This window comes from Papio anubis, chromosome 1 (genome assembly GCF_008728515.1).
Source record: "Papio anubis isolate 15944 chromosome 1, Panubis1.0, whole genome shotgun sequence".
Classification (NCBI taxonomy): Eukaryota; Metazoa; Chordata; class Mammalia; order Primates; family Cercopithecidae; genus Papio; species Papio anubis.
Window position 1 is genome coordinate 115,468,851 of NC_044976.1, and position 26,148 is coordinate 115,494,998.

At 42.9% G+C, this 26,148-nt stretch overlaps 1 protein-coding gene across 1 annotated transcript in view; it reads right to left on the reverse strand.

Moving 5' to 3' along the window:
- The window catches only part of VTCN1 (V-set domain containing T cell activation inhibitor 1), a 71,746-nt gene that overhangs the window by 26,503 nt on the left and 19,095 nt on the right, over positions 1-26,148 (reverse strand). The window contains exon 2 of the mRNA XM_003892477.3: positions 1,060-1,124. Within this exon, the coding sequence (XP_003892526.2) occupies positions 1,060-1,124 (65 nt within the window). The remainder of the gene's footprint in view (positions 1-1,059; positions 1,125-26,148) is intronic.

Sequence of the window (26,148 nt, forward strand, 5' to 3'; positions counted from 1 at the left end):
CGTGAGGTCAGGAGATCGAGACCATCCTGGCAAACACAGTGAAACCCCATCTCTACTAACAATACAAAAAATTAGCCGGACATGGTGGCGGACGCCTGTAGTCCCAGCAACTCGGGAGGCTGAGGCAGGAGAATGGTGTGAGCCGGGGAGGTGGAGCTTGCAGTGAGCCGAGATCGCGCCACTGCACTCCAGCCTGGACGAAAGAGTGAGACTCCGTCTCAAGTGGGGGAAAAAAAAAAAAAGAAAGAAACTAGCCATCTGTGCTACAGTGGTATCTGTTTTCTACATGGTACAGTAGTCATGACCAGTTTTCTCTTTACCCAAGACCCCTGTGTACAAAGATTTGACATTCTTTAACACTTCAGTTGAAGCTTCGTTGCAAAGAAATCATCTACCCAGGCCAACCACTGACAGAATGGCTCAGAGGCAGCACTTTACCTGTGATCCCAGAATGACATCTTCAGCACTGACTGATAGATAGACTACTGATAAAGATGTCGTTTGATTATCTCAACTAACTGGTGATGTTGACAGTATCTCCCCACTCAAAAATGAGGAAACTAGGCTGGGCACGGTGGCTCAGGCCTGCAATTCCAGCACTTTGGGAGGCCGAGACAGGTGGATTGCTTGAGCTCAGGAGTTTGAGACCAGCCTGAGCAATATGGCGAAACCCCATATCTACTAAAAATAAAAATATTAGCCTGGCGTGATGGTGCATATGCCTGTAGTCCTAGCTACTTGGGAGGCTGAGGTGAGAGGATGGCTTGAACCCAGGAGGTGGAGGTTGCAGTGAGCTGAGATCATGCCACTGCACTCCAGCCTGGGCAAGAGAGCCAGATCCTGTCTCAAAATAAATAAATACATAATGAAAAATGAGGACACTGACGTCGAGGACTTAAATGACTAATGTGGAGAGAGCACAAGAAGTAGAAGAATGAATGCTATACTCTGAGGTTTTCTGGGTCCAAGCTCTGGGCTCTTTCCATGCTACCACACTGAGTGATTAGGAGTTTAATGGTGAGGGGTGAATAGATTGCAATAACGCAAGAAATCACATACCTGAAATACCAAAGCCAATGATGAGTGCAATTGCTCCAGCCAGAATAAAGATGATGCTAATTATGCTACGGGAAGAGAGAGAGAAACAGAAAATTACTTCTCCGTTCCTCTTGATGTGCTGCTTTGCAACCAGGGTACGAATCTGTTGTGGATAAGATGAGTTACATAAAGCATCTCAACTTTTTCTTCCACATAAGCTTCTTCCTAGAAATGGGTATCTTAGAAAGGAATTTCAGCAATTCCATCCCCATCCCCCTGGGGCTCTGTGATCAATGAAAAGAGTGACCCTTGCCTCTGACTGTGCCATTTACTGTCCTATTTCCAGATCAGGGAAGACCATATATGAAGGCTATTGGGGCAAGAATGATGAAAACACATCTTCAATGCCAGGTGCCACTTGAGAAGGACTGGTCCCTTTCCCAGCCTGCCCTGAGCATCACTGTCCACCCTCTTGTGTCATTTGTCTTCCTGTCTTGTCTCCTTCCATAGACTTTAAACTCCATTAAGGACAATGGCCACATCTTCTTCACTTTGTACCCACTCATGCCTCATTTACTGCACTCCACACGTCCTCAGTGGGAGTCTGTTTTCTCTTATTAAAAAAACAAAAACAAAAACATATTTACTACAGAAAGTTTAGAAAACATAAAGAAGCAAAAATGAGACAAATAAATCACTTGTAATCCCATCATCTAAACACAACCACTGTGTTTTGATATGATCTTCACCAATTATTTTTTATTTTAAGTTCTGGGATACATGTGTAGAACGTGCAGGTTTGTTACATACGTACACATGTGTCATGGTGGTTCGCTGCACCTATCAACCCGTCATCTAGGTTTTAAGCCCCGCATGCATTAGGTATTTGTCCTAATGCTTTCCCTCCCCCTGCCCCCTAACCCCCGACAGGCCTCAGTGTGTGATGTTCCCCTCCCTGTATCCATGTGTTCTCACTGTTCAACTCCCATTTATGAGTGAGAACATGTGGTGTTTGGTTTTCCGTTCCTGTGTTACTTTGCTGAGAATATGGTTTCCAGTTTCATCCATGTTCCTGCAAAGGACATGAACTCATTCGTTTTTATGGCTGCATAGTATTCCATGGTGTATATGTGCCACATTTTCTTTATCCAGCCTATCGTTGATGGGCATTTGGGTTGGTTCCAAGTCTTTGCTATTGTAAATAGTGCTGCAATAAACACACGTGTGCATGTATCTCTACAGTAGAATGATTTATAATCCTTTGGGTATATACCCAGTAATGGGATTGCTAGGTCAAATGGTACTTCTGGTTCTAGATCCTCGAGGAATTGCCACACCATTTTTCACGATGGTTGAACTAATTTACACTCCCACCAACAGTGTAAAAGCATTCCTATTTCTCCACAACCTTGCCAGCATCTGTTGTTTCCTGACTTTTTAATAATCACCATTCTAACTGGTGGATCCTCACTAACTTTTAATGAACAGATTAACAAATGACACGTGGGAAACTAAATAAATAAATAAGGAAGTATTGCTTACTTACTTACTTACTTACTAAGTGCTAGAATTATATGGCAGACATGTTGTTCCAAGCAGCATTTATAACTTATATCAATTATCCATTTAGTAATCTTAGGAGGAGAGCAAATTTTATTGTCTCCATTTTATAGATGGGGAAGTGACACAGGGAGATAAAGCATCTTCCCTAAAGTCACAGTTGGCAAGTGGCAGAGCAGAGTTTAGAATTTAGAATTTGTCTCTTAAATCTGTACTCAACTCCCTCCAAATGTACCAAGGGTAGGAGCTCACGGATGGGGCGTGTCCCTTTCTTTTGCCAAGGGGAACATGCACGCCTTGAGGGGTCACCTGCTTTAGCTCGTGAGAGTGACTCAGGCAGAGCAGAAGGCACAGGTCAAAATGGTTCCTGGGAAGCTCGCCCGTTGCTGCCTGTCCTGGCGCATACATCATCGGTCAGACGTCCTCAGCCGCCCTCTCACACGGCTGCCAATTCACACGCTCCCAACACCCACGCTGATGTTACTCAATAGGCAGGACAAAAGAAAGGCACAGGGAGGCAAAGAACGATGCATAGAGAGGAAAATGAAGCACGGGGCATTGCACTTTCTGCCCTGAATAGGCTCATTGTACCCAGCCTCCTATGGCTCAGGGATGGACCCACCAGACACAAACAAGAGTACCCTGCAGGCCAAGCCCTCATGAGGTGCAGCCACAGGGCAGCAAGTAAAGCTTTAAATAATAGGGCATCTGCTAAACTGATTCCAAGGGGAGACTACATTTGGCCACTGCTCCTCTTTTTCCACACCTCAGTGCAGCCTCAGTTCTTACTGGTCCAAGAGAGTGAGAACAGCTAGATAAAGTTATAGCAAGAGGCACCATCCTCCGGCTGTCTTTGACTACTGAGACAGGCAGCTGACTTGTGTGTGACCAAGGGTTTTCATTCACTTTGGGTAAATTACTTCATCTCTCTGAGGCTCATTTTCTTTTTTTGTAAAATGGGAAATAAAGTAATTCCTGCTTTACCTATTATAAAGGTTGCGTGTGTCCGCCCCCGCCCTCAACATTCACGTTGAAGTCCTAACCCCAAGTACCTCTGAGTGTGCCTTTACTTATTAATAGGGTCACTGTGAGAGGTGAAGCCAGCTGGACTTCCTGGTCAAGTGGGGACTTGGAAAACTTTTCTGTCTAGCTAAAGGATTATAAATGCACCAAGAAGTACTCTGTAAAAATCCACCAATCAGCGCTCTGTGTCTAGTTAAAGGATTGTAAACACACCAATCAGCACTCTGTAAAATGGACCAATCAGCAGGATGTGGGTGGGGCCAAATAGGAGACTAAAAGCTGGCCACCCCAGCCAGTAGGGGCAAACTGCCCGGGTCCCTGTGCACACTGTGGAAGGTTTGTTCTTTCGCTCTTCACAATAAATCTTGCTGCTGCTCCCTCTTTGGGTCTGTACCAACTTTAAGAGCCGTAACACTCACCATGAAGGTCCATGGCTTCATTTCTGAAGTCAGAGAGACCCCGAACCCACTGGGAGGAACAAACAACTCCGGACACACCACCTTTAAGAGCTGTAACACTCACTGCGAGGTCAGTGGCTTCATTCTTGAAGTCAGCAAGACCAAGAACCCACCAGAAGGAATAAATTCCGGACACAACTGCAGATGTAATTAGTTAAGGTCATACTAGAGTAGGGTAGTGGTGAATTCCTAATCCAGTATGGCTGGTGTCTTTATAAAAAGGGGAAATTTGAACGCACATGAACACACATACCCACACACACACACACATGCAACACCATGTAAAGATGAAAGCAGAGATCTACAACTCAAGGAACACCAAAGGTTGCCAGCAAACCTCCAGAAGCTAGGAGAGACATGCAACGGATTCTCTCTCGCCACTCTCACAAGTAACAAATCCTGCAGACATGTCCATCCCGGCCTGCAGCCTCCAGAGCTGTGAGAGAACACATTTCCATTTCTCAGCCACCTGATTTTTGGTACTTTGTTACAACAGCACTAGCAAACTAATACAAAAAGGTCATTTCAGGATCAAATTAGATGATGAATGTGGCATTATTCAGAAGGGGCTATTCATACACACTTTTACTATAAATACATTTTATATATAAGCTATTGCTGTAAGTTTATTATTAAAAGTTGTGACTTTTACGGGAGGGGACCTGAACAGCGACACTAAAAAGATATGTGGGCACTCTCCAAGAAGAGGGGGACAATGGAAGTTGTGTATTTCAGCCAAAGCTCCTAGCCTCTCCATCACACCAGGCCCACGTTTCCCTCACTGTGAAAACAGAAGCCTGCCATCTGTCACCAAATTCCCTATCGGAGCAGGAATCACCTTGAGGTTTGTTCTCAACTAGTATTCCCTTGGGAAACAGTTCAACTTCCAGAGCCTTGGGAAGAGAAGCAGGAACTATCAGAGCAGCCAAATTAATTCCTGTCTGCTGCTTATTAATTTTTTAGAAAGATGAAAAAAATATTTCACTGTAGGGGTTCTTACATTGCTTTCTGATCTTTGCTTTCCCCTCAATGATTTCCAATAACTATGCTACAGGAAATGTTTAATGCAAAACTATGTCTTCTAACCACTGCATTGGGATTCACAGTGTACTTTTGGTACCCACTCATTACAAAAGGGCCCAAACAACAATCAATGCTTTTAGAGGGCTTGCTCATTTAGTAAACATTTATTAAGTACTTACTATGTGAAAGACATAGTGCTAGTCAATATGAAGGAAACGGAGAGATGATGTAAACAAAGTCCCTGCCCTCAAGAAGCTTATAGTTAAACTGAGGTGACATACACACAAACCTTTGTAATAATCTGAGGCAGAATGTGATCAGGGCTTTAGTAAAGAAACAAACAGACCAGGCGCGGTGACTCACACCTGTGGTCCCAGCACTTTGGGAAGCCGAGGCGGGCGGATCACCTGAGGTCAGCAGTTCGAGACCAGCCTGACCAACATGGTGAAACCCTGTCTCTACTAAAAATACAAAATGTAGCTGGGCATGGTGGTACACACCTATAATCCCAGCTACTTGGGAGGCTGGGACAGGAGAATTGCTTGAGCCCGGGAGGTGGAGGTTGCAGTGAGCCGAGACCTAGGGAGGTAGGAAGAATTTAAACCCAGGGGAAACAGAGATAATCAAAGTGCATTTCCATGAACAAATTTCAAAGAAAGTGAAGAGAAAGTCTTTATTCAGAAATATATTGAGCTGATCCATGCTGCTACACACTCTCTGTCCAAGGCAGAAACACACAAAAAAAGGTATTATTTCTGCTGCACTGGGGGTGCAGGGGGTCAGGATCTAAGCATTGCACTTTAGTGCTCTGGGCTGTGGGCTGGGAAGGTGCTTTCAGAGGCTGCAGAACCCAGAGCCTTCCAGGTGAAGGAGCAGCTTTGCAGCCTGGAATTCTGTCCCCCTTCCTGAGGAGGGCCTGGTTCGGTTCCCTCACATGCCTGATTCAGCTGCCGCTGCCTTCTGCAGCACGTGGAAGAAACTGGGCCTTTGTTAAAACATGATAAGCACATTCCTGAAAAGCCTCACATTCTGTGAAATTACACAATAAAAGTAACAGGCCTTATGGGGGAAAATAGGGTTAAAGGCAGACCGCTCGAAACCGATGTGGCTTTGTCATTACTCTACTAACAGAAACAATAACTAGTACCTTGGGAGATAACTTGGACAGACAAGGCAGGCAGCTCAGTAGGGCCAGAAACTACTTCAGGGGAATATATAAATATAAAAATGAATATAAAAAATGCACAGATATAATGAAATAAATACTCCGGCTTCTGGGTGCTGTGAGCCGGCGTGGTTGCTGTGAAGGTGGGTGCGGCAGATGTGCAGCCTAGAACTCGCAAGGGTAGGATGTACTTCCCTGGAGAGGGAGCCCGTGTGCAGATGTTCATTCAAAAAAATTCTTTTTCATAAAATAAAAATAGAACTGAAAGCCATGCTAAGCCTTTCGCACTGAAGTTCTCATTCTATTCTGCTATTTCAACTCTCCTTGCTTTGGGGAAAAAAAAAGGCATGTGAACCAACACAACTTCCATGTTGTCCTGCCATCATTCCCGTTTTTAAACCATACATGAGCTCATTGATGCTATAGAAACATATACTGCAGCAGACAGTCTGTATTACTGTACCAAACACCAAAAAATAAAGCAGAATAGAGACAACTATCTCTCCCTCTCTCTCTCTTTTTTTTCGAGACAGAGTTTCACTCTGTTGCCCAGGCTGGAGTGCAGTGGCATGATCTCAGTTCACTGCAACCTCCGCCTCCCAGGTTCAAGCTATTCTCCTGCCTCAGCTTCCCAAGTAGCTGGGATTACAGGCGCGTGCCACCACGCCCAGCTAATTTTTTATTTTTAGTAGAGATGGGGTTTCACCATGTTGGCCAGGCTGGTCTTGAACTCCTGACCTCACGTGGTCTGCCTGCCTCAGCCTCCCAAAGTGCTGGGATTACAGGTGAGCCACCGCAGCTGGCCGGAGACACCTATCTCTTAAGGACAACCATTCATTTATCAGAGGTCCATGGAATGGCATAACAGTAGCTGATGCTTAACAGGCATGTGTGGTAATTCTTCATTATATGGTATCTCGTTCAACCCTACAGCAACCCCATAAGTACTACCCTTATTACCTTTTTACATGTGGGGAAACTGAGGCTTAGCTTAAGTAACAGATGAAGCTGTCATAGCTGGAAGGTGGGAATGTCAGGTTTCGATTTGAGGGAGTATGACTTACAGACTTGAGGTCTTAACTACATGCTATACTTCTAGAAAAAGTGGCAGGAGGCCTCATGTTTGGAAGGCTCCTGTCACCTCCTCAAGTTCCTTTTCTAAAAACAAGAGCTTTCTGCATCTGCTACACAGTGTATAGAGCCCTCAGTCTGGAAAACATAAAATGCTTTTTGTTTTATTCAAACATGAATGGCTTCTATGTTCTCGAGTTTCTGTTTCCTTCTCAAATACTAACAGAACTGGGAGATACTACATTCCTTATAGATCATAGTTCAGCTCCACTCGTGTGATTGCTAAATGTTTAAAACTGAAAACTAGATTAGTTTTGCAAATGTGTGATTTATTTGAATATACCAAGCAGGATATTTGAGTAAATCAAGTTGCAGCAAACATATTACATTGTTCACAAACCAACGAAGTGACTCGGTTTATAAAGAATGCTGAAATTAAAGACATTTACTTCAGCCTATCCAAAGAGGAGATTAAGGCTGGGTGTGGTGGCTCATGCCTGTAATCCCAGCACTTTGGGAGGCCGAGGCGGGCAGAGCACTTGAGGTCAGGAATTTGAGACCAGCCTGGCCAACATGGTGAAAGCCCGTCTCTACTAAAAATTCAAAAATTAGCTGAGCCCAGGGGTGTGCATGCGTAGTCCCAGCTACTTGGGAGGCTGAGGCAGGAGAATCGTTTGAACCCAGAAGGCGGCGGCTGCAGTGATCTGAGATCGTGCCATTGCACTCCAGCCTGGGCAACAGAGCAAGACTCCATTTCAAAAAAATCAAAAAATCAAAAAGCAAAAAGGAGAGTAAAAGCAGAAAAGGAAATTTATTTATGGGGAAAAAGTATTTCCTATAAAGGGGAAAAGGAATTATTTTCAATGCTATGTGGAATAAAGCACTGGGCTTCAAGGTAAAACTAAACATTTTCCAGATATTGATTAGCATAGGTTTCAGGTTTCTGAGAAGCTTAGATTGTTGTCCACTCCAATTTTTGTTTTGCTGAAGAATTCAAGGTGTAGTGTATGTTTCGGCCGGGCGCGGTGGCTCACGCCTGTAATCCCAGCACTTTGGGAGGCCGAGGTGGGCGGATCACAAGGTCAGGAGATCGAGACCATGGTGAAACCCCGTCTCTACTAAAAATACAAAAAATTAGCCGGGCACGGTGGTGGCGCCTGTAGTCCCAGCTACTCAGGAGGCTGAGGCAGGAGAATGGCGTGAACCCGGGAGGTGGAGCTTGCAGTGAGCCGAGATCGCGCCACTGCACTCCAGCCTGGGCGACAGAGCGAGACTCCGTCTCAAAAAAAAAGAAAAGAAAAAAAAAAAGGTGTAGAGTATGTTTCCTGGCCTCTACTCCTCTCCCTGTATCTCTTTATACTGGTAAAGTCAAGGCCTGCTTTGGTCCAGGAAACCAAGAGCAGAAGCATGAGGAATGGTGAGTATAGGCTTGAGGAGAACTTGGCAATGAGGAGGAGTCATTACATGAGACTTGAGGGGTGTGTGTGGAAGAGAGAGGACTTCCTTTCAGGGCAGCCTCTGCTCCATCAACATGGCAGTGAATGGCCAGGCTTTGTATTTGGGAAAGGAATTTTGGGGAATTGCGTACAAGAGACTTGGCTGCTGTTGAGTATCAGGTTGAGGCATCCTCTTTTCTTTCTAGCTACCCCCAATAATAATAGCACAGTTTAGTGGATTCCTCCAAAGCACAGGCCCCAGAATAAATCATGACCTGGGTCCCAACACTGTAAAACTAGGGTAACATGGCTGGCAGAAAGATTTCATCTTGTATGCCAACAATCATTTGAATGACTGGCAGTTGTGGCTTAGAATACTGTGTTGAAAAGATTGCAAGATTGCCTCTGTGCTCATAGGGAAGAGTGCCACCACTAATGAGTGTTTTCTTTCTTTTTTTTTTTTGGCGGGATGGGTGGGTGGGGTGGGCGACAGCATGTTGCCCGTGCTGGAGTGCAGTGGTGCGATGATGGGTCACTGCAGCCTTGACCTCCCACACTCAAGCAATCCTTCCACCACACCTCCCTGCAATAGCTGGGACTACAAGTGTATACCACCACAGGTGCACACTACCCAGCTAATTAAAAAAAAAAAAAAATTTGTAGAGACAAGATCTCACTATGTTGCCCCAACTCCTAGACTCACGTGATTCTCCCGTCTTGTTCTCCCAAAGTGTGGGGATTACAGGCACACCTGACTGCGTGTTTTCTTTCTTTCTTTCTCTCTCTCTCTCTCTCTTTTCCCTTCTTTTATTTCCTTCCCTTCCTTCCTTCCCTTCCCTCCCTTCCCTCCTTCCTTCCTTCCTTCTTTCCTTCCTTCTTTTCTTTTCGAGATGGAGTCTCTCTCTGGGACCCAGGCTGGAGTACAGTGTCATGATCTCGGCTCACTGCAACCGCCACCTCCTGGGTTGAAGCAATTCTCCTGCCTTAGCCTCCTGAGTAGCTGGGATTACAGGCATGTGCCACCACACCTGGCTGATTTTTTGTATTTTTAGTAGAGATGGGATTTCATCATGTTGGCCAGTCTGGTCTCGAAATCCTGACCTCAAGTGATCTGCCCGCCTTGGCCTCCCAAAGTGTTGGGATTACAGGTATGAGCCACGGCACCCAGCCTACAGTGTTTTCTTTTCTTTTTTTTTTTTTAGAGACAGGGCCAGCTGTTCCCCTGGCTGCAGTGCAGTTACACAATCATATCTCAATGTAGCCTTGAACTCCTGGGCTCAAGCAATCCTCTCGCTTTAGCCTCCTGAGTAGCTGTGACTGCAGACATGTGCCACAATGCTCAGCTAATTTTCTTTATTTCATGTAGAGACAGGGTCTCACTATGTGGCCCAAGCTGGTCTCAAACTCCTGGCCTCAAGCAATCCTCCCACCTTGGCCTCTAAAGTATTAGGATTACAGGTGTGAGCTACCACACCCAGCCTTGTGAGTGTTTTCTAAGTGAGCATGCGGGCCCCATGTATTCCATCCCTGGGTTAGCAGAAACACATGAAAAGAGGCTTTAAGTCACTCCTAGCTACAAAACCAGGGGAATCGCAGGCTAATTTAACAGCAATGTAATGGCAGTACAATAGCAATGTTAGCCGACACTCCTCCATGCACACTTTTGGCTCACACTTTAAGAAAAACACTGATTAACATGCATACTTAGAACAGGGTTTCTCAAACTCCGCACTACGAACTATTTGTGCTAGATAATTCTTTGTTATTGGGGGTCATCCTCTGCACTGTAGCATGTTTAGCAGCATTCCTGGCCTGTGCCTTCCAGATACCAGTACCACCACTACCCTTGTTGTGACGATCAAAAATGTTTCCAGACATGTCACCCCAGCTGAGAACCATTGATTTAGAAGAAGTGAAATCAGGGCGGTGATATGACTAGAAGTCATGTTTTTTGAAAAATAGTTGAAGGAACTAGGGTGGTTTAATTTAAAGAAGACTAAATATAGTGATGTCATTTCAGTATTTGAAAAGTGGTGTTTGCAGGAAGGGGAACATCACACACCAGGGCCTGTTGTGTGGTAGGGGGAGGGGTGAGGGATAGCATTAGGAGATATACCTAATGTAAATGACGAGTTAATGGGTGCAGCACACCAACATGGCACACGTATACATATGTAATAAACCTGCACGTTGTGCACATGTACGCGAGAACTTAAAGTATAATAATAATTTTAAAAAAAAAAAAAAAAAAAAAAAGAAAAAGAAAGAAAGGTAGTGTTTGGTCTGTTCTCCATCACTCTGGAGGAAGAAACAGAGGCACTGAGTGAAAATTCTAGGAGATTAGATTTAGACTCAAAATACGGAGAAACTTTCCAACAGAGTTCGCGGAGACTGGCCTGCAATTTCATGTGCAAGCAGGGGCTGGGTAAACACACAGTGGGTGGGAAAAGTTTCTAGTACCAGATAAAGCTTCAAAGAATTTTGAAAGTCCTTTTTAAATAATTTGTTATATGATTCTGTAATTTGATATTCCCTGGGATTTGCTGCGGCCTTGGCTTTGCCTGCACATGCCTCCTAAAACCTTTGTTAATAATATAAGAATGATTGCTAATATTTATTTGAGTACATTGCCTCATCTATCTAATATAATCCATAGGACAACCTATGGAGATAGACACTATTATCTTTGTTGTATAGATGAGGAAGCTGAGGCCTAATTTAAGTAATTCCCCTAAGGACTCAGTCCTGGGAAATTAGAGAGAGCAGGATTAGACTCAGGTCTCAGATGCCATCATCATTGGTCTTCATCATTATACCGTATTTTATATTAATCAAAAGATTTGTAAATCTTAGGATTTGAACCAGGGGCTAGGCTTGTGTTTGTACAGTTGTAACCGATGGAAGGACAGTACACACAACCTTACATAGATTGAAAAACATTTCTCTCCCCCACAGGAGGTGTCTTTCATCTCGGACTCTGGAAGGAAAACTGGAAGGGGCGTGAGTATCAGGTGGAAAATTTCACAATGTTAACAGTAGACACCTTTCCTTAAACCATATTTGAGTTTTCAGCAAAGCCATTCTATTTTATTCTTAAGCTTGTCCTATATATAACATCACCCTGATTGCCGTAAGCACACATTAGCATTTCATCATCATCCTTGAGCACACTATTTGTCACTGGCACAAGCGGAGCGAGACAAAAGGCAATGCAAGGTTGATTACCAGTCCTTTTTGTAATCATACCTGTATTTCCTGTTCCTCCTTATTCTCACTGCAGAGAAAAAAAACATTTCCACAAGATTCCTTCAGCAGCATAACTGATCCCATTGTGTTGAATAACAAACCCACTCCAAACCTTTCATGACCCTCCCACAAAGGGCCTGTACTGTTAGAAAAGCCGAGTATCCCATAAGCAGTCTCTGTGGTGTAAACAAAAACAGCCTAATTGTGTGTCTTCTGAAGTGGAGGTTAAGAGAGATTGCAGGGGTGCTCACAGCACCTGGGGGAGGTCTGGCTGATAACGAACACTTCTTTTCATGGTTGGCTATTGTCCTGGCTGCTCTCCCATTCACCAACTCCCCCCCTACCATAATCTTGGCATCCCCTTGCTCGCCCCACCTCTCTCCACTTCTGTTCACCTCTCCTCTTCCAGCCCAGCCATAGACAAGGGCAGGAGCACCGCTCAGGGACAGCCTGATCATTTCAGGAATGGATGAAACAAAAAGAAGCTGCTGCTACTCCTCCCTTTATCCACTCCATGGAGAACCCAGCATTTCCTAACAGGGGCTCCACAGGAGCAGGAGACATGAACAGCTGGGCAACACTGCAATTCATCCTGTACCTGCCTCCAGATTCAACACGACTTTTTCCACAGGGCTATTGTGAGGGTCCAAAGAAACAAACTATTCCTTACAAAACGTAAATATTAGCTGCTATTTTAAAACCATAAACGTTAATTCTTCTCTAGGCATGGTGGTTCATGCCTGTAGTCCGAACACTTTGAGAGGCCGAGGCGGGAGAGCTGCTTGAGACCAGGAGTTGGAAACCAGCCTGGGCAACATAGTGAGACCCTGCCTTTACAAAAAAAAAAAAAAAAAAGTAAATTCTTATTTTTACTTTTCACTATTCCCAAATTTAAATAACTCCTGATTGCTTATCAAAGTTCAAACTGTTCTTGTCTGCTGGTCATGGAAAAGAAAAAAGAAAATTGAAACTGATCCTAGAATTTAAGATCACCCTTAAATGCCCCGAGCTATTTTTCTAACCCTTCTCCCTTTAGGAAGCCCTGTATTCTCATCAGACTGTTCACTGCCCTGTTGCTCTCTGCTTAGAATACGCTTCCACCTCTTCCCAGGTAATCAGAAGCAGGCCCATCCAGAGCCCGGCTCAGCTCTGACCTGCCTCAGGCTCCTTCCTGAGGGCCAGCCTGGAATGTGCCCTCCCTTCTCTTTTTTAAATGGATGTAAGGGAGTGGGAAGGCAGGTGAACCTCAGGAGGCTGAACCTGTGTGAGGAGAAGAGGAAGAAGGGCTTGAGTGGCACTAGGGTTTGAGACGGGAGCTGGGAGGGGGAACTAGGCCCCGAAAGGGCTGATGGGAAGGACAGGGCAGGCTCCCTGTGAGCGACGTGCATTTCTATTTAGCCTGTCCTCCCCATCAGTCAGCGAGGTCATCAGTCAGTGTAGTCATCAGTCAGCATGCTCATCAGTCACCCTGGTCATCAGTCACCCTGGTCATCAGTCACCATGATCTGGGCCTCAGGCAGATGGATGGCCTGACAGGGAGAGTGAGCTGTAATCTAGATTACCTTTGCAACACCCTAAAGCCACCGCGACTGTTTTGAATTTCATTCCTTTACTTGCCTTCAGGAAATCTGTGCCTGTCACTGAAGAGATTCAGAGAAGCACTTGGGCTGGCTGCTTCTCAGAAAGCCTCGCCCTGGGATCAGTTCACTGTTTATTCATTAATAAAGCTGGAAACAAGTACATCTATTACCCTCAGAGCTTTTCTCTACGAAAGCCTATACACCTGTCTCAGGCAGTCTGTGAGTTCTCGTATGTACTAGGTCACATTTGTACACTCCAAGGCTTCTGTCATCCACTGTCTTTATTTTATAATGCCAGAATTATAGTTTTCCCAGTGAAAAGCAGACCACTGTATCCTAGAAGTAAGTAGGGGATGTATTATTCAGTCTTCCAAAAGATCTACCATGAGTTCCAATGCAAATCCTCGCCTGCTGGGACCCACATTCTCTTAGTTTATACTGGGGCCCAGTTCTGCAGGTGTAGCCATGTAGAGCTTGTGAGAATTCAGGTATGAAAATCAGGCTGCCAGATCCACCCCTTGAGGGCCTGGCTTGCCTGAGCAATTCCCCGGCTGCAGCCCCTGGGGCCGCTCTGTACCATAACAACCCTTGCCTGCCTACATCAAGGGGCATTCTGAAACCCAAGGCAGGGGAGATGTTCCCTGTCCTAGGGTGGAGGCATCCTTAAGTAGAACCCTTCTGTGGTCCTGACCATCTGTAGCAGACACAGAGGAAGCTTCCCAGGCCTTCCAGCCTGGAATCTGTAGTTTTCTTACTCCCTGGAGCTGCCTTCCACCCAGGGCCTGCCTTGTGATTTCAGATTCTGTTACTTGGTCTTTTCTCTCTGGTCCAGCCTGACTTCCTGGGCACCAATCTTAGCTTTCTCCTATAGATTTCAGCATTTCCCCGGTAGAGACTCCCAACCTGATGCTATGTGCTACGTCCTGTACCTACCCCACCTCCGGTCGCCATTCTGACCCACTGAAGCCCCGGGCCGGACACTGACCTGGAGATGGGCTATGGGGCTCTTATGAATCACAAGAAGTCTGTTTTATTTTCTAAGACTTCTATACATTCTGATACCATTTCTTAAAGAAAAAGAATAAGATTAAAATATAAAGTATTGATTTAAGCATGGAAAGCGAAGAAAGCATACTAAACCTGAAAGTTTGAATAAAAATATAAGCTCAAGAAGAATTTACATAAACCTGTGACTACTTTCTCCCATCTCCCATCAGCTCCACGCTCCATCCATTCTAAACCACTCTGGGTCCCTGACTACGCCAGCTTGCTTTTTACCTCCATGCCTTTGTTCCTATTATTTTTCAAGTTCTTGGAACATGCGAGGAACTTACCAAATGCTTGTTGAATAAATGCCCCACCTTACAGACTGTTTCCCTCGGAGCGTCTAGCACATAGTCTTTAAAATATGTTGAATTAATGAACAAATAAATATCCATGCTGTGCTATTAAGAGAAACTAACACATTCTTAACTTTTGAGAAACCATTTATGGGAGAAATTGTCATTTATCTTTCTCTTTAAACAGTCTTTTGAAAAATTGTGGTATGGGAAATCTTGCTGATGCTATAAATTGTAACAAAATGCCTTGGAGGGTTGTACACGGAAGACCTGGTTGGCTGTGGTTAAGAAGGGAACCTAGAGATTCATAATAGCTGTGCTTGAATAATTGTTAATCTTGAGTCCTCTTGGCCATTTCTCTCCACAAATAAGTTACAAAATAGAAGTGTTTCTCTAAAAGAGAAAGGACTTTGTAGGGAATGAAGAGTTAAATTTCCAGAATAGTGCATACTAAATAGCCTTTTAAAAAATCCTTGCTAAAAATACTTAAAATGCTGAATAAAAAGAAAAGAAAACAAAACAACAACAACAATAAAAAACAAGACAAAACCACACACACATTTTTGAGTACTTCATTTTTGCCAGCAAGAAAAATGAGGGAGATTTGCAGAGGCTAAAAATGAAACCAACACATGCGTCCAGATCAGTAAGAGAGTTCTGGGCACACTGGCTATGCATTCCAGGGACCAAAAGCTTCCGTCTTCCATGCCAAATACCAGAGACAGAGCTAAGGGGCCATTCAAGCTGGGGACTCACTGCCAAGAAGGAGCCTTTTAAAATGAAATCTTGGTTTCAGGGGTTTTGGGAAATGGAGGTGCTATGAATTCAGGCCTCAAATCTGCATGATGACTGGCTTATATATATGCAATTTCAGGGAATACATATATTTTTTCTTTACCTACCACCAAGACCAAGTGAGGTTGTTGCCTTCTCATACTCCCCGTGTCCCAGCTTTGCTGTCTGGCAGTCCAAGTTATCAAGAACCTTAAGATATGGAAGGTATTTATTAGGCCAGTCCGGTGTCACCTGAAGTCTGGGCAACACTGGGCTATCTGCAAGGCTGACTAAGCTTGTCCTTCCAGCATTAGCCAAGCAGGAGTGGCAGCCTATCTCTCCCATCCCTGAGCAACACACCCACAAAAAGGGACCAGATGGAAAAGTTAAGATTCAATGAACTTATCTAGAAATTTATAATCAGGAAAACTAGAAAGAAGTGATTTTAAACATTTTTTTTTTTTTTTACCTTGTATGTATTTTTATAGTTCCGTATTTTTATACTTTGAATTCTATGCTGGCTGGTGGGGATGTCAGTGGGCAGTACTACCATCTTTTTAATACTTACAGCATTTTTCTGAGCTTGAGGGAAGAATATTTACAGTCCAGGGACGGAGCTCCTTTCTTCACTTGGTGCCCTTCTTCATGATGTGTGTATGTAGCGTTGGGAGGATAGTGCCTGGCATGGAGCAAAGGCACTAAAGATGTTGGCTCTTTCCTGCTACTCAGAGGTTAAGGACCACAGCAAGAGCCAGGGTGACTGTGGATACCAAGTGTGTTGTGTTTCAAGGCCAAAGGGGTGAAGGATAGAGTTAGGAGAAGGTTTCATCCAGAGACACTTAGAGGTAGATTCTATTAGGGACTGAGAATCCTACTAGGCCTAGAAGCAATGCCTAGCCAGTTTTCCCTTGATCTAGAAACTAATTAGCTTTGCTTCTTGCTAACCCAGAGACAAGAAAAGGAACCAATGCTGGTACCTCTAATGCTGCCACAGCGAAATCAGATCTTGACTTAGACTTGAGAAGTCAGGATAAATAACTAGCTCTGTTAGTTTTATATTTATAATGTTTCTTAGTTTCTCCCATCTTTTAGGCATATCTTACCCAAACCTAGGGCAGAAACATTTTTTTCATATTTTAGTCAAATACAACAGTTCCCAGTGGTCACGCAAGTCTCAGGTTTCTTCCTGAGAAACCCAGGAAAGACCAAGTTATGGCAGCAGAAACCAGGGCCCTATGGGAAAAGAGGCAAGAATGACTAGGGTCTTGGTCCTTTTCCATCCAGGCAATTTTTCTACTACTTCATGGAAACGAACCACATTCCACTAGAAAAAAATTTCCATGGGCTGCTATCAGAATCAAAATATAGCTAGGCTGGGGATGTCCTGATCAGTGCCAAAGTGGCATTTGTAAACCAAAAATAAAATTCTGAGACCCCTCAACTAGCTGAATGGACCCCTCCTCTTGGCCAAGGGCATTCCAAAGTTAACTTTCAAAACTAGTTCAGGCCGTGATGGGAAGCACAGATATACCCCATTATACCCTCCTCTCTTTTGGAATTCAAGAAAAGCCCACCAGCATTACAATCAACACAGGTTTTATCCGATAAAAAACATTTACAATGTATTATTCTCTCTGAAGCCTGCTACTTGGAGGCTTCATCTGCATGATAAAATCTTGGTCTCCACAACCTCTTATCATAACCTAGAAATTCCTTTCTATTGATAATAATTCTTTCAACCATTTGCGAGTCAGAAAATTTTTAAACCTACCTGTGACTTTGAAGCCCCCCAACCCCCACTTCAGGTTGTCCCACCCTTCTAGGTTGAACCAATGTAAAGCTTACATGTATTGATTGATGTCTTATGTCTTCCTAAAATGTATCAAAGCAAGCTGTGCCCTAACCACCTTGGGCACATATCATCAGGACCTCTGGAGGCTGTGTCATGGGCACATCCTTAACTTTGGCAAAATAAACTTTCTTAATTGATTAAGACCTGTCTCAGATACTTTTGGGTTCACACATTCCTTGCATGAAATTCTGCTTCACTGTTCTGAAATGTGGTCCCTAGCTATAGAAACTATCTTTTCCAGAAACTGGAAATGTAGTTCAACCATGGTCATGAGTGTTACTTCCAGGCATGAGAGATCTGAAAGGCATAGTTTGGCTTCATAGCTATTTGAATTTCTGGAATATGTCAATGGTTGGAGAGACAATAGGTAATATAGCTGAAATTAGAACAATCATGTTAAATCTGAGGCATGTAGCTATCGGTGTGGTTGGACTCCCAAGGAGGCATTTTCTCTCAGTGCGTAAAGTGGATTGTACCTGCTAGGACAGCCAAATGAAATATCTTCAAGATGCTGGGGCTCAGAAGCATAAACCAGGCAAGGCCCTTAACTGGTTACAGCTTCCTGCTTCCCTGCCTCAGCAGTATTAGAGGAGCAAGTTCATTCTTAGGCCTTTTGAGTATTTTGTGATTTTATAACCTCCTGTTTTATGTTGGGACTGGGGCTTGGAAAGTGAAATGAACTAGTTATTGCAAAGGAAAAGAAATAATTGGATAAGAGATAGAATGTAGGGAATGAGAGGGTAGGTATATTGGATGGGGTCCCTGATTTTCCCTCTCCACTTCAAGTCTAGATATTCTCTGTACATTCATTGATGTCCGTGAAGCCATGGGCACTGTAGGAAGACACATCTGAATTATCCAGGTCAGTGGTTGCTCACATCTGGAATCCCAGCACCTTGGGAGGCTGGGGCAGGAGGATTGCTTGAGGCCAGGAGTTCGAGACCAGCCTGGGCAACATACCTTGTCTCCATAAAACAAATTAAACAGTGTTATTCAGGCTCCAGAACTGACCCTGTTCTTGAATTCCTTAGGGCAGATTCAGAGGGGATTACCATTTTTACATATGGCTGCTAAGATTTCTGGGCCCTTTTTCAAACCTTTAAAAAAAAAAGCTTTTTGGCTGGGAGCGGTGGCTCATGCCTGTAATCCCAGCACTTTAGGACGCCAAGGCGGATGGATCGCTTGAGCCCAGGAGTTCAAGACCAGCCTGGGCAACACGGTGAAACCGTACCTCTACAAAAAATACAAAAATCAGTTAGATGTGGTGGTGTGCACCTGTAGTCCCAGCTACTTGGGAGGCTGAGGTGTTAGGACTGCTTGAGCCCAGGAGGCAGAGGTTGCAGTGAGCCACTGCACTCTAGCCTGGGTGACAGAGCAAGACCTTGTCTCAAAAAAAAAAAAAAAAAAAAAGGAGCTTTTTCCTTTTTTAACAGTATTATCAAGAACCTATAATTTCATTATTGTTCCTTCAGGCGCTTGAGGAACTAGGGGACAAAGCAATAGCATGAAGTCCCCAATGACATACAGGATCCTGTCAGCGCACTTGTGAGCTACACAGACTTTAGTGTATAGCTTCCCTCCAGACAATTTTTCAGGGAAACTGGTGACCATATACATCAGAAACTGTTTCTGTGTCCTCATTATACCAGAAACAGTCCTCTAACAAAAATGTGTTACATTGTATTGAAATTATCTGGTCACACATTTGTGTCTCCTTTAGTCTCCTCTAAGTTTCTCAAGAACAGGGACCATGTCTTTTCATTTTTGTAAAACAGGATGTTACATTTAAAGTTTCAGCTGAGGTTCCAAGATACAATAGATGCTGCCTACCAAAGTGAGGTGCCACATCACTATGCAGAGCTTAAAAAGGGAATCTTTAAAGAAAAAAACCAAAAATAAAAACTAAATTATAAAATGAAAAAAAGAAAAGAAAAAAAACTAAATAAAAAGGGGGTATTTGACAATCATTTCCACAATTCTTACCCACCTCACTCACTGAGACAATTATTTCCATAATGCTTAGCTGCTTCACTCAGATGAAGGATATTAAAAGGACCAGGGTAGGAAAAGATTTGAGAAGATATTTCTTTGGGGATTTTTTTTTTTTCTGTGCTATGTGAACATCCTCCTCCCCGCCTCTAACACACGAATACAAAGCTTAACTTGAAGAGCTTGTAATGTGTTCTTGATGGGGTAAGGTGGGGGACACCAAGGATTAGAATTTAAATCATACTTGAGAAATTCAATATGATCTAGAACAGATCAGAGAGAGAGGAGAGAGACAGACAGACAGAGACAGAGAGAGGGAACACAGAGAGCTGCGAGACACTCTTCTATGAGGCAAGGAATGTACATCCTTCCAGCAGGACAGATGTCCTAGAACCATGTGGAGTCCTCACCAGTAGGAATAACTGGGAGAGGGAACTAAGCAGTGAGAGTCATGTGTGAAGTAGACTTTTGGGGAATAAGGGACTGGGGCAACATCAGGCAGTTGAAGGTAAAACCAGGTTTTCATTAGAGGCTTCAGAAGTTTCATCATGTATTTCTATACATACACTTTAAAAGGTCGAAGATAAAAAGAAATTATTCCTTTGATTATAACTACTGGTCATGTTGAATCAATTCATCAATCACATTTATTTCCCTAAGTGTCAGACATCATGCCTGATTCATTCTAGGCATTTGATAAATGCTAAACTGAGCTCACCTGATTTTGGGACATGTTCTATTACTATACCAAAATATGTCCATGACACAGCGCAACTGAATGGCAGCCCATTTTTTTTCCCCAAGATCCTTCAGGCCATTGAAAGCAGTTCATATTTTCATTTCAGGGTAATGACTCCTTAAATTATACTTTTGGGTAGGTTTTATGTGAACAATTTTAGGTAGTTTTATGTGAACAATTACAATTAACTAAATATAAATACATATTTAGAAATCTGCTAATTGGCCAGGCACAGTGGCTCACACCTGTAATCTCAGCACTTTGGGAGGCCGAGGCGGGAGGATCACGAGGTCTGGAGATCAAGACCATCCTGACTAACATGGTGAAACCCAACCTCTACTTAAAAAAAAAAAAAAAAAAAAAAAAAATTAGCTGGGTACGGGTGGTGGGTGCCTGTAGTCCTAGCTTTCACCTGTGAAAGCTGAGACAGGAGAATGGCATGAACCCGGGAGGCAGAGCTTCAGAAAGTGAGCCGGTGATCGTACACTGCATTCCAGCCTGGGTGATAGGAGCTTATTAATCTATCCCAAAAAAAAAAGAAAAAAAAAAAAAAAAAAAAAAAAAAAAGAAAAGAAAAAGGAATCTGCTAATTATTATATATAAGTAAAAAATAGTTTTCTAACTCCAGAGATACAATGTTATTATAATCCATATAAAGTCCTGATGTCTGTGGTCTAGGTTTTGGCAGTGTCACAGTAAATAAAATATAAGCCAAGCAGAAAAGTTTAGGTGAAACCAATGAATATTTAGAAAAATATCAAATGCATTACATGGATAACACATGGCAAAACTTCCTCTTGAAAAGATCCTCTTTACAAACTTCCACCCTTCTTACTAGTTCCCCCAAACTTTTCCCTTCCTAGAATTTCCTCAAAACTCTCTCTGAAGTTCACTTCCTCGTCTCTTCTCCCTCTGTGCCCACCCTGCTGCCTATTTTCTTGCTTTGCACCTGCAGGTCCACTATCCTCTGTCCTTTCTGTCATTTCCTTTTCAGTATTCTCTGCATGATTTCAGTCTTCTCTACTCCATTGAACTCATAATTGTGAGTTGGGGAATGTGGAGATTTAGCAAAAAGTACCAAGATTTTCACGAGAAGTTGGGTAGAAAAAGAAAATTCTGTGAGTACTTAATTGTTTTTCCTTGTCGTTCCATGAAAGGGAGACTTGGCAAAAGTCAGCATCGGGAACAACAGGAACAGATGACCTGCTTTACTTGCTCTGAAGCCCTGCAGAGGTGGACTTTCTTCACCTCAAAATAACTCTCACCTTTAGCCTGATAATAAAGTGAAACTTTAGAACAAGGAAGTTATTTCTTTGTTTTTGTTCCTGATTAAAATATTTAGTATGATGTTTCACTCATTAGTTATTGAGAGCTGGGTAAATGAGTGTATCAGTTACCTTACCGGGAGTAGAGTTGGGTGGTAAATTAAAAGGAAGGCAGCTAAGAAGAGGGACATCAGTAAAATGGTGGGATAGGAGATCCCCACTCATATTCCCCCATAGCAATGTGAATTTGGCAACCACTGGTGGATCCAGGTACCTCTGTGGGAGCTTTGGAATCCAAGAAGGAGGTTGTAAAACCCCAGTGAAGCCCAAGACCAAGGAGGTAGGCTCATGCCTTGGTGGCAGACTCACCCACCACAAGATCCAGAAACAGCTTCATCCTCTGTGGATTCATCTACAACCCCATTTGGTCTTGGTCCTGCCACCAGCAACATCAGCCAAGGAGCCCAGGAGGAGTCACACACCACACATAAGTGCCTCAGATAACAGGCCCATTGATCTTGTTCCCATCTGTGGACTGCAAATCAGCCTATGACCCAGTGCTAGTCCCTCTCCACTGTGCCCATGAAGCAGTCCTGTTCACTCAGGACTTGATGGGAGACGTAACTGTCCGTGCCCATGGAGACAGACCTGCCAATCTCAGTCCAGCCGAGGATTCTGAAGCAGCCCTATGACCTACCTTCAGCACTTCTCAGGCTATGGCCTCGGCAGTCCTAACCACCCAAGTACCTGACAGGAGCCATGCCCATCCGTGTCTGCAGAGGTAGGCCTGAAAACCTTGGTCTCAACTGTGGATCCTGAAGGAACTCTGTGACTTGGTTTCAGCCCCTCTTAGCCACAGACCAGAGCCAATGCTGCCTGCTTACTAACTCAGCAGGGATTCTCCCAGAGACTTGGCAGGAGCCATAGCCATACACACACCTGATAACAAGACCACTGTCCACAGACCCGCAGACCCTGAGGCAGACCTTTGTCTCAGTATCAGCCCTACTGACCAAAATCTAGGACTCCTCCAGACAGGATCCATACCTGCCCAAGCCATTGGTAATGGGTCCACCAACAGTGGACCCCGCTGCAGACCCAGGAGCAGTTATGTAACCCGACTCCAACCCTGCTTAACTATAATCCTGGATGCAATACCATCAGCCCAGGGAACTGACAGGCAAATGTCCTTACCTGCCAAAACCAATCTATACAGTCTAAAACAGATGTTTGGTCCTTACAATACATAAACACTAATGCAAGTCTATGCAGGTTAAGAAGAATCAGGCAAACGTGACACCACCAAAGAAACTAGTAAAATTTCAGCAACCAACCCAAAATATGAACATCTATTAATTGCCTGACAAAAATTTAAAATAATAATCTTAAGCTCAATGAGATGCAAGAGAACACAGACAATTAAACAAAAATCAGAAAACAATACATAAAAAAGAAGAGTTTAATAAAGAAACAAAAACCATAAAGAAGAACTGAACAGAAATCTTGGAGCTGAAGAATGTAGTGACAGAACATTTGATAGAGAGAGAGCTTCAACAGCAGAGTTGATCACGCAAGAAAAAAAAATCAACGAACTTAAAGACAAGTCATTTGCAATCAGCCATTTAGAGGAACAAAAAGAAAAACAATGAAAAATAGTAAAGAAAGCACATAAGACCTTTGGGCCACTATCAAGTGATCAAATACATCCATTATGGGAGTCTTAGAAGGAGAAGCAAGAGAGAAAGAGGAAAATATACTATTTAAAGATGTAATAGGCCAGGCGTGGTGGCTGTCTGTAATCTCAGCACTTTGGGAGGCCAAGGTGGGAGGATTGCCTGCAGCCAGGAGTTTGAGACCAGCCTGGGCAACATAGCCAGCCAGACTACATTTCTATAAAAAATAAAAAACAGGCTGGATGCTGGGAGGCCAAGGCGGGCAGATCACCTGAGGTCAGGAGTTTGAGACCCACCTGACCAGCATGGAGAAACCCTGTCTCTACTAAAATTACAAAATTAGCTGGGTGTGGTGGACCATGCCTGTAATCCCAGCTACTCGGGAGGCTGAGGCAGGAGAATTGCTTGAACCCAGGTGGCAGAGGGTGCGGTGAGCCGAGATCACACCATTGCACTTTACCTTGGTTGGGCCACAAGAGCAAAACTCCATCTCAATAAATAAATAAATAAATAAAATAAAATAAAAAATAAGCTGGGCATGGGGACAAACACCTGTAGTTCTAGCTACTTGAGAGGCTAAGGTGGAAGGATGTCTTGAGCCTAGGAGTTTGAGGCTGTAGTGAACTATGATCATGTCACTACACTCCTGTACTCCAGCCTGGGCAACCAAGCAAGACGCTGTTCGGGGTAGGGGGGTGGGGTGGGGGAATATAGTAGTTGAAAATGTCCCAAATCTTAGGATATATATATATATATATATATATATATAGAGAGAGAGAGAGAGAGAGAGAGAGAGAGACATCCAAATTTACAGAGCTCAAAAGATTTTAAGCAGGGTCCCCAAAGAATATTACTCCAAGACATATTATAACAAAATAAAATCCAAACTCAAAGACAAAGACAGAATTTTGAAAGCAGCAAGAAAAAAGAGGCTTGTCACATATAAGGGAAACTTTATGAAGCTACTGGTGGATTTTTCAGCAGAAGCCTTACAGGCCAGGAAGAAATGGGATGATATATTCAAAATGCTGGAAGAAAACAACTGTCAACCCAAAATATTAAACCTAACAAAACTGTCCTTCAGAAATGAAGAACAGATGAAGATATTCGCAGATAAACAAAAGCCAAAGGATTTCATTACTACGGACCTGCCTTATGAGAAATGCTAAAGAAGGTTTCCCAAGTTGAAATTAAAGGATGCCAAGTAACAATATGAAAGCATATAAAAGTATAAAATTCACTGGAAAAAGTAAATATACAGTCAAATTGAGACTACTCAAATTCTGTAACTGTGGTACAGGAATCACATTATACTGTAGTGTAAAAGTTAAAAGACAACAGTATTAAATATAACTATAGCTATTATTTATTTATTTATTTATTTTTGCAACGGAGTCTCGCTCTGTTGCCCAGTCTGGAGTGCAGTGGCATGATTTCGGCTCACCGCAACCTCCGTTCCCCAGGTTCAAGCAATTCTCTGCCTCAGCCTCCCAAGTAGCTGGGATTACAGGTGTCTTCCAGCAGGCGCAGCTAATTTTTGTATTTTTAGTAGAGACGAGGTTTCACCATTTTGACCAGGCTGGTACTGAACTCCTTACCTCGTGATCCACCCACCTTGGCCTCCCAAAGTGCTGGAATTACAGGCGTGAGCTACCATATCCAGCAACTATAGCTATCATTTTTTAAAGGGTATATACTTTTAAAAATTTAAAGTGTGACATTAATATCATAAGAGGTATGTGTTGAGGGTAAGATTGTAGAGTTTCATGTGCAATTGAAGTTAAGTTGTTAGCTTAAAATAGACTATTATAAGGTGTTTTATGTAAACCTCAGGATAACTCAAAAAAAAATTCTAGTAGACAAAAGATAAAGAGAAATGAATCAAAGAATAACACTACAAAAAAGTAATCAAATCACAAAGGAAGACAGAAAAACAGAAAGAAAGAAACTACAAACCACTCAGAAAACAATCAACAAAATGAAATAATAATAAGTACAGTTAGCCATTAGTATTCATGGGTTCTACGTCTGTGGATTCAACCAACTGTGCATCAAATATTAATATGTTAGGAAGAAAACAATAACAATAACACAGCAATAACAATGGAAATAAGAATAACAATACAGCATAACAACTATTTACACAGCATTTACATTGTATTAGGTATTTTAAGTAATCTAGAGATGATTTAAAGTATATGGGGGATATGCATAAATTATATGCAAATACTACACCATTTTATATAAGGAACTAGAGCATTTGTGGATTTTAGTATCAGGCATTTTGGGGTTGGGAGTGGTTCCTGGAACCAATTCCCCACAGATACTTAGGGATGATTGTACTTGCCTATCAATAATTACTTTAAATGTAAATGGATTACATTTTTCAATCAAAAGACAGAATGATTGAATGGATTTTTTTAAAAGATCCTACAATATGCTGTCTACAAGAAATTCATTTTACCCTTAGGATACAGAACGAAAGTGAAGAAATGGAAAGAGATTCCATGCAAATGGTAACCAAAAGAGAAGAACAATGGCTACGCTTATATCAGACAAAGTAGACTTTCAGTCAAAATTTGTTGGGAAAGACAAAGATAATAACAAAGATAATGACAAAGGGGTTAATTCATCAAGAGGATATAACAATTTTAAATATATCTATGCATCCAACCTTGGAGCATCTAAATATATAAAGCAAATATTAACAGAACTGAAGGGAGAAAAGGCAGCAAAACCAAAATAGTAGGGGACTTTAATATCCCACTTTCAATGATGGATAGATCATTTAGACAGAAAATCCATACAGAAATGGTAGGCCTGAATAATTCTACAGACCAGATGGACCTAATAGACATAGATAGAACATTCCATCCAATAGCAGCAGCAACAAATGGTATTGGAAAAACCAGAGAT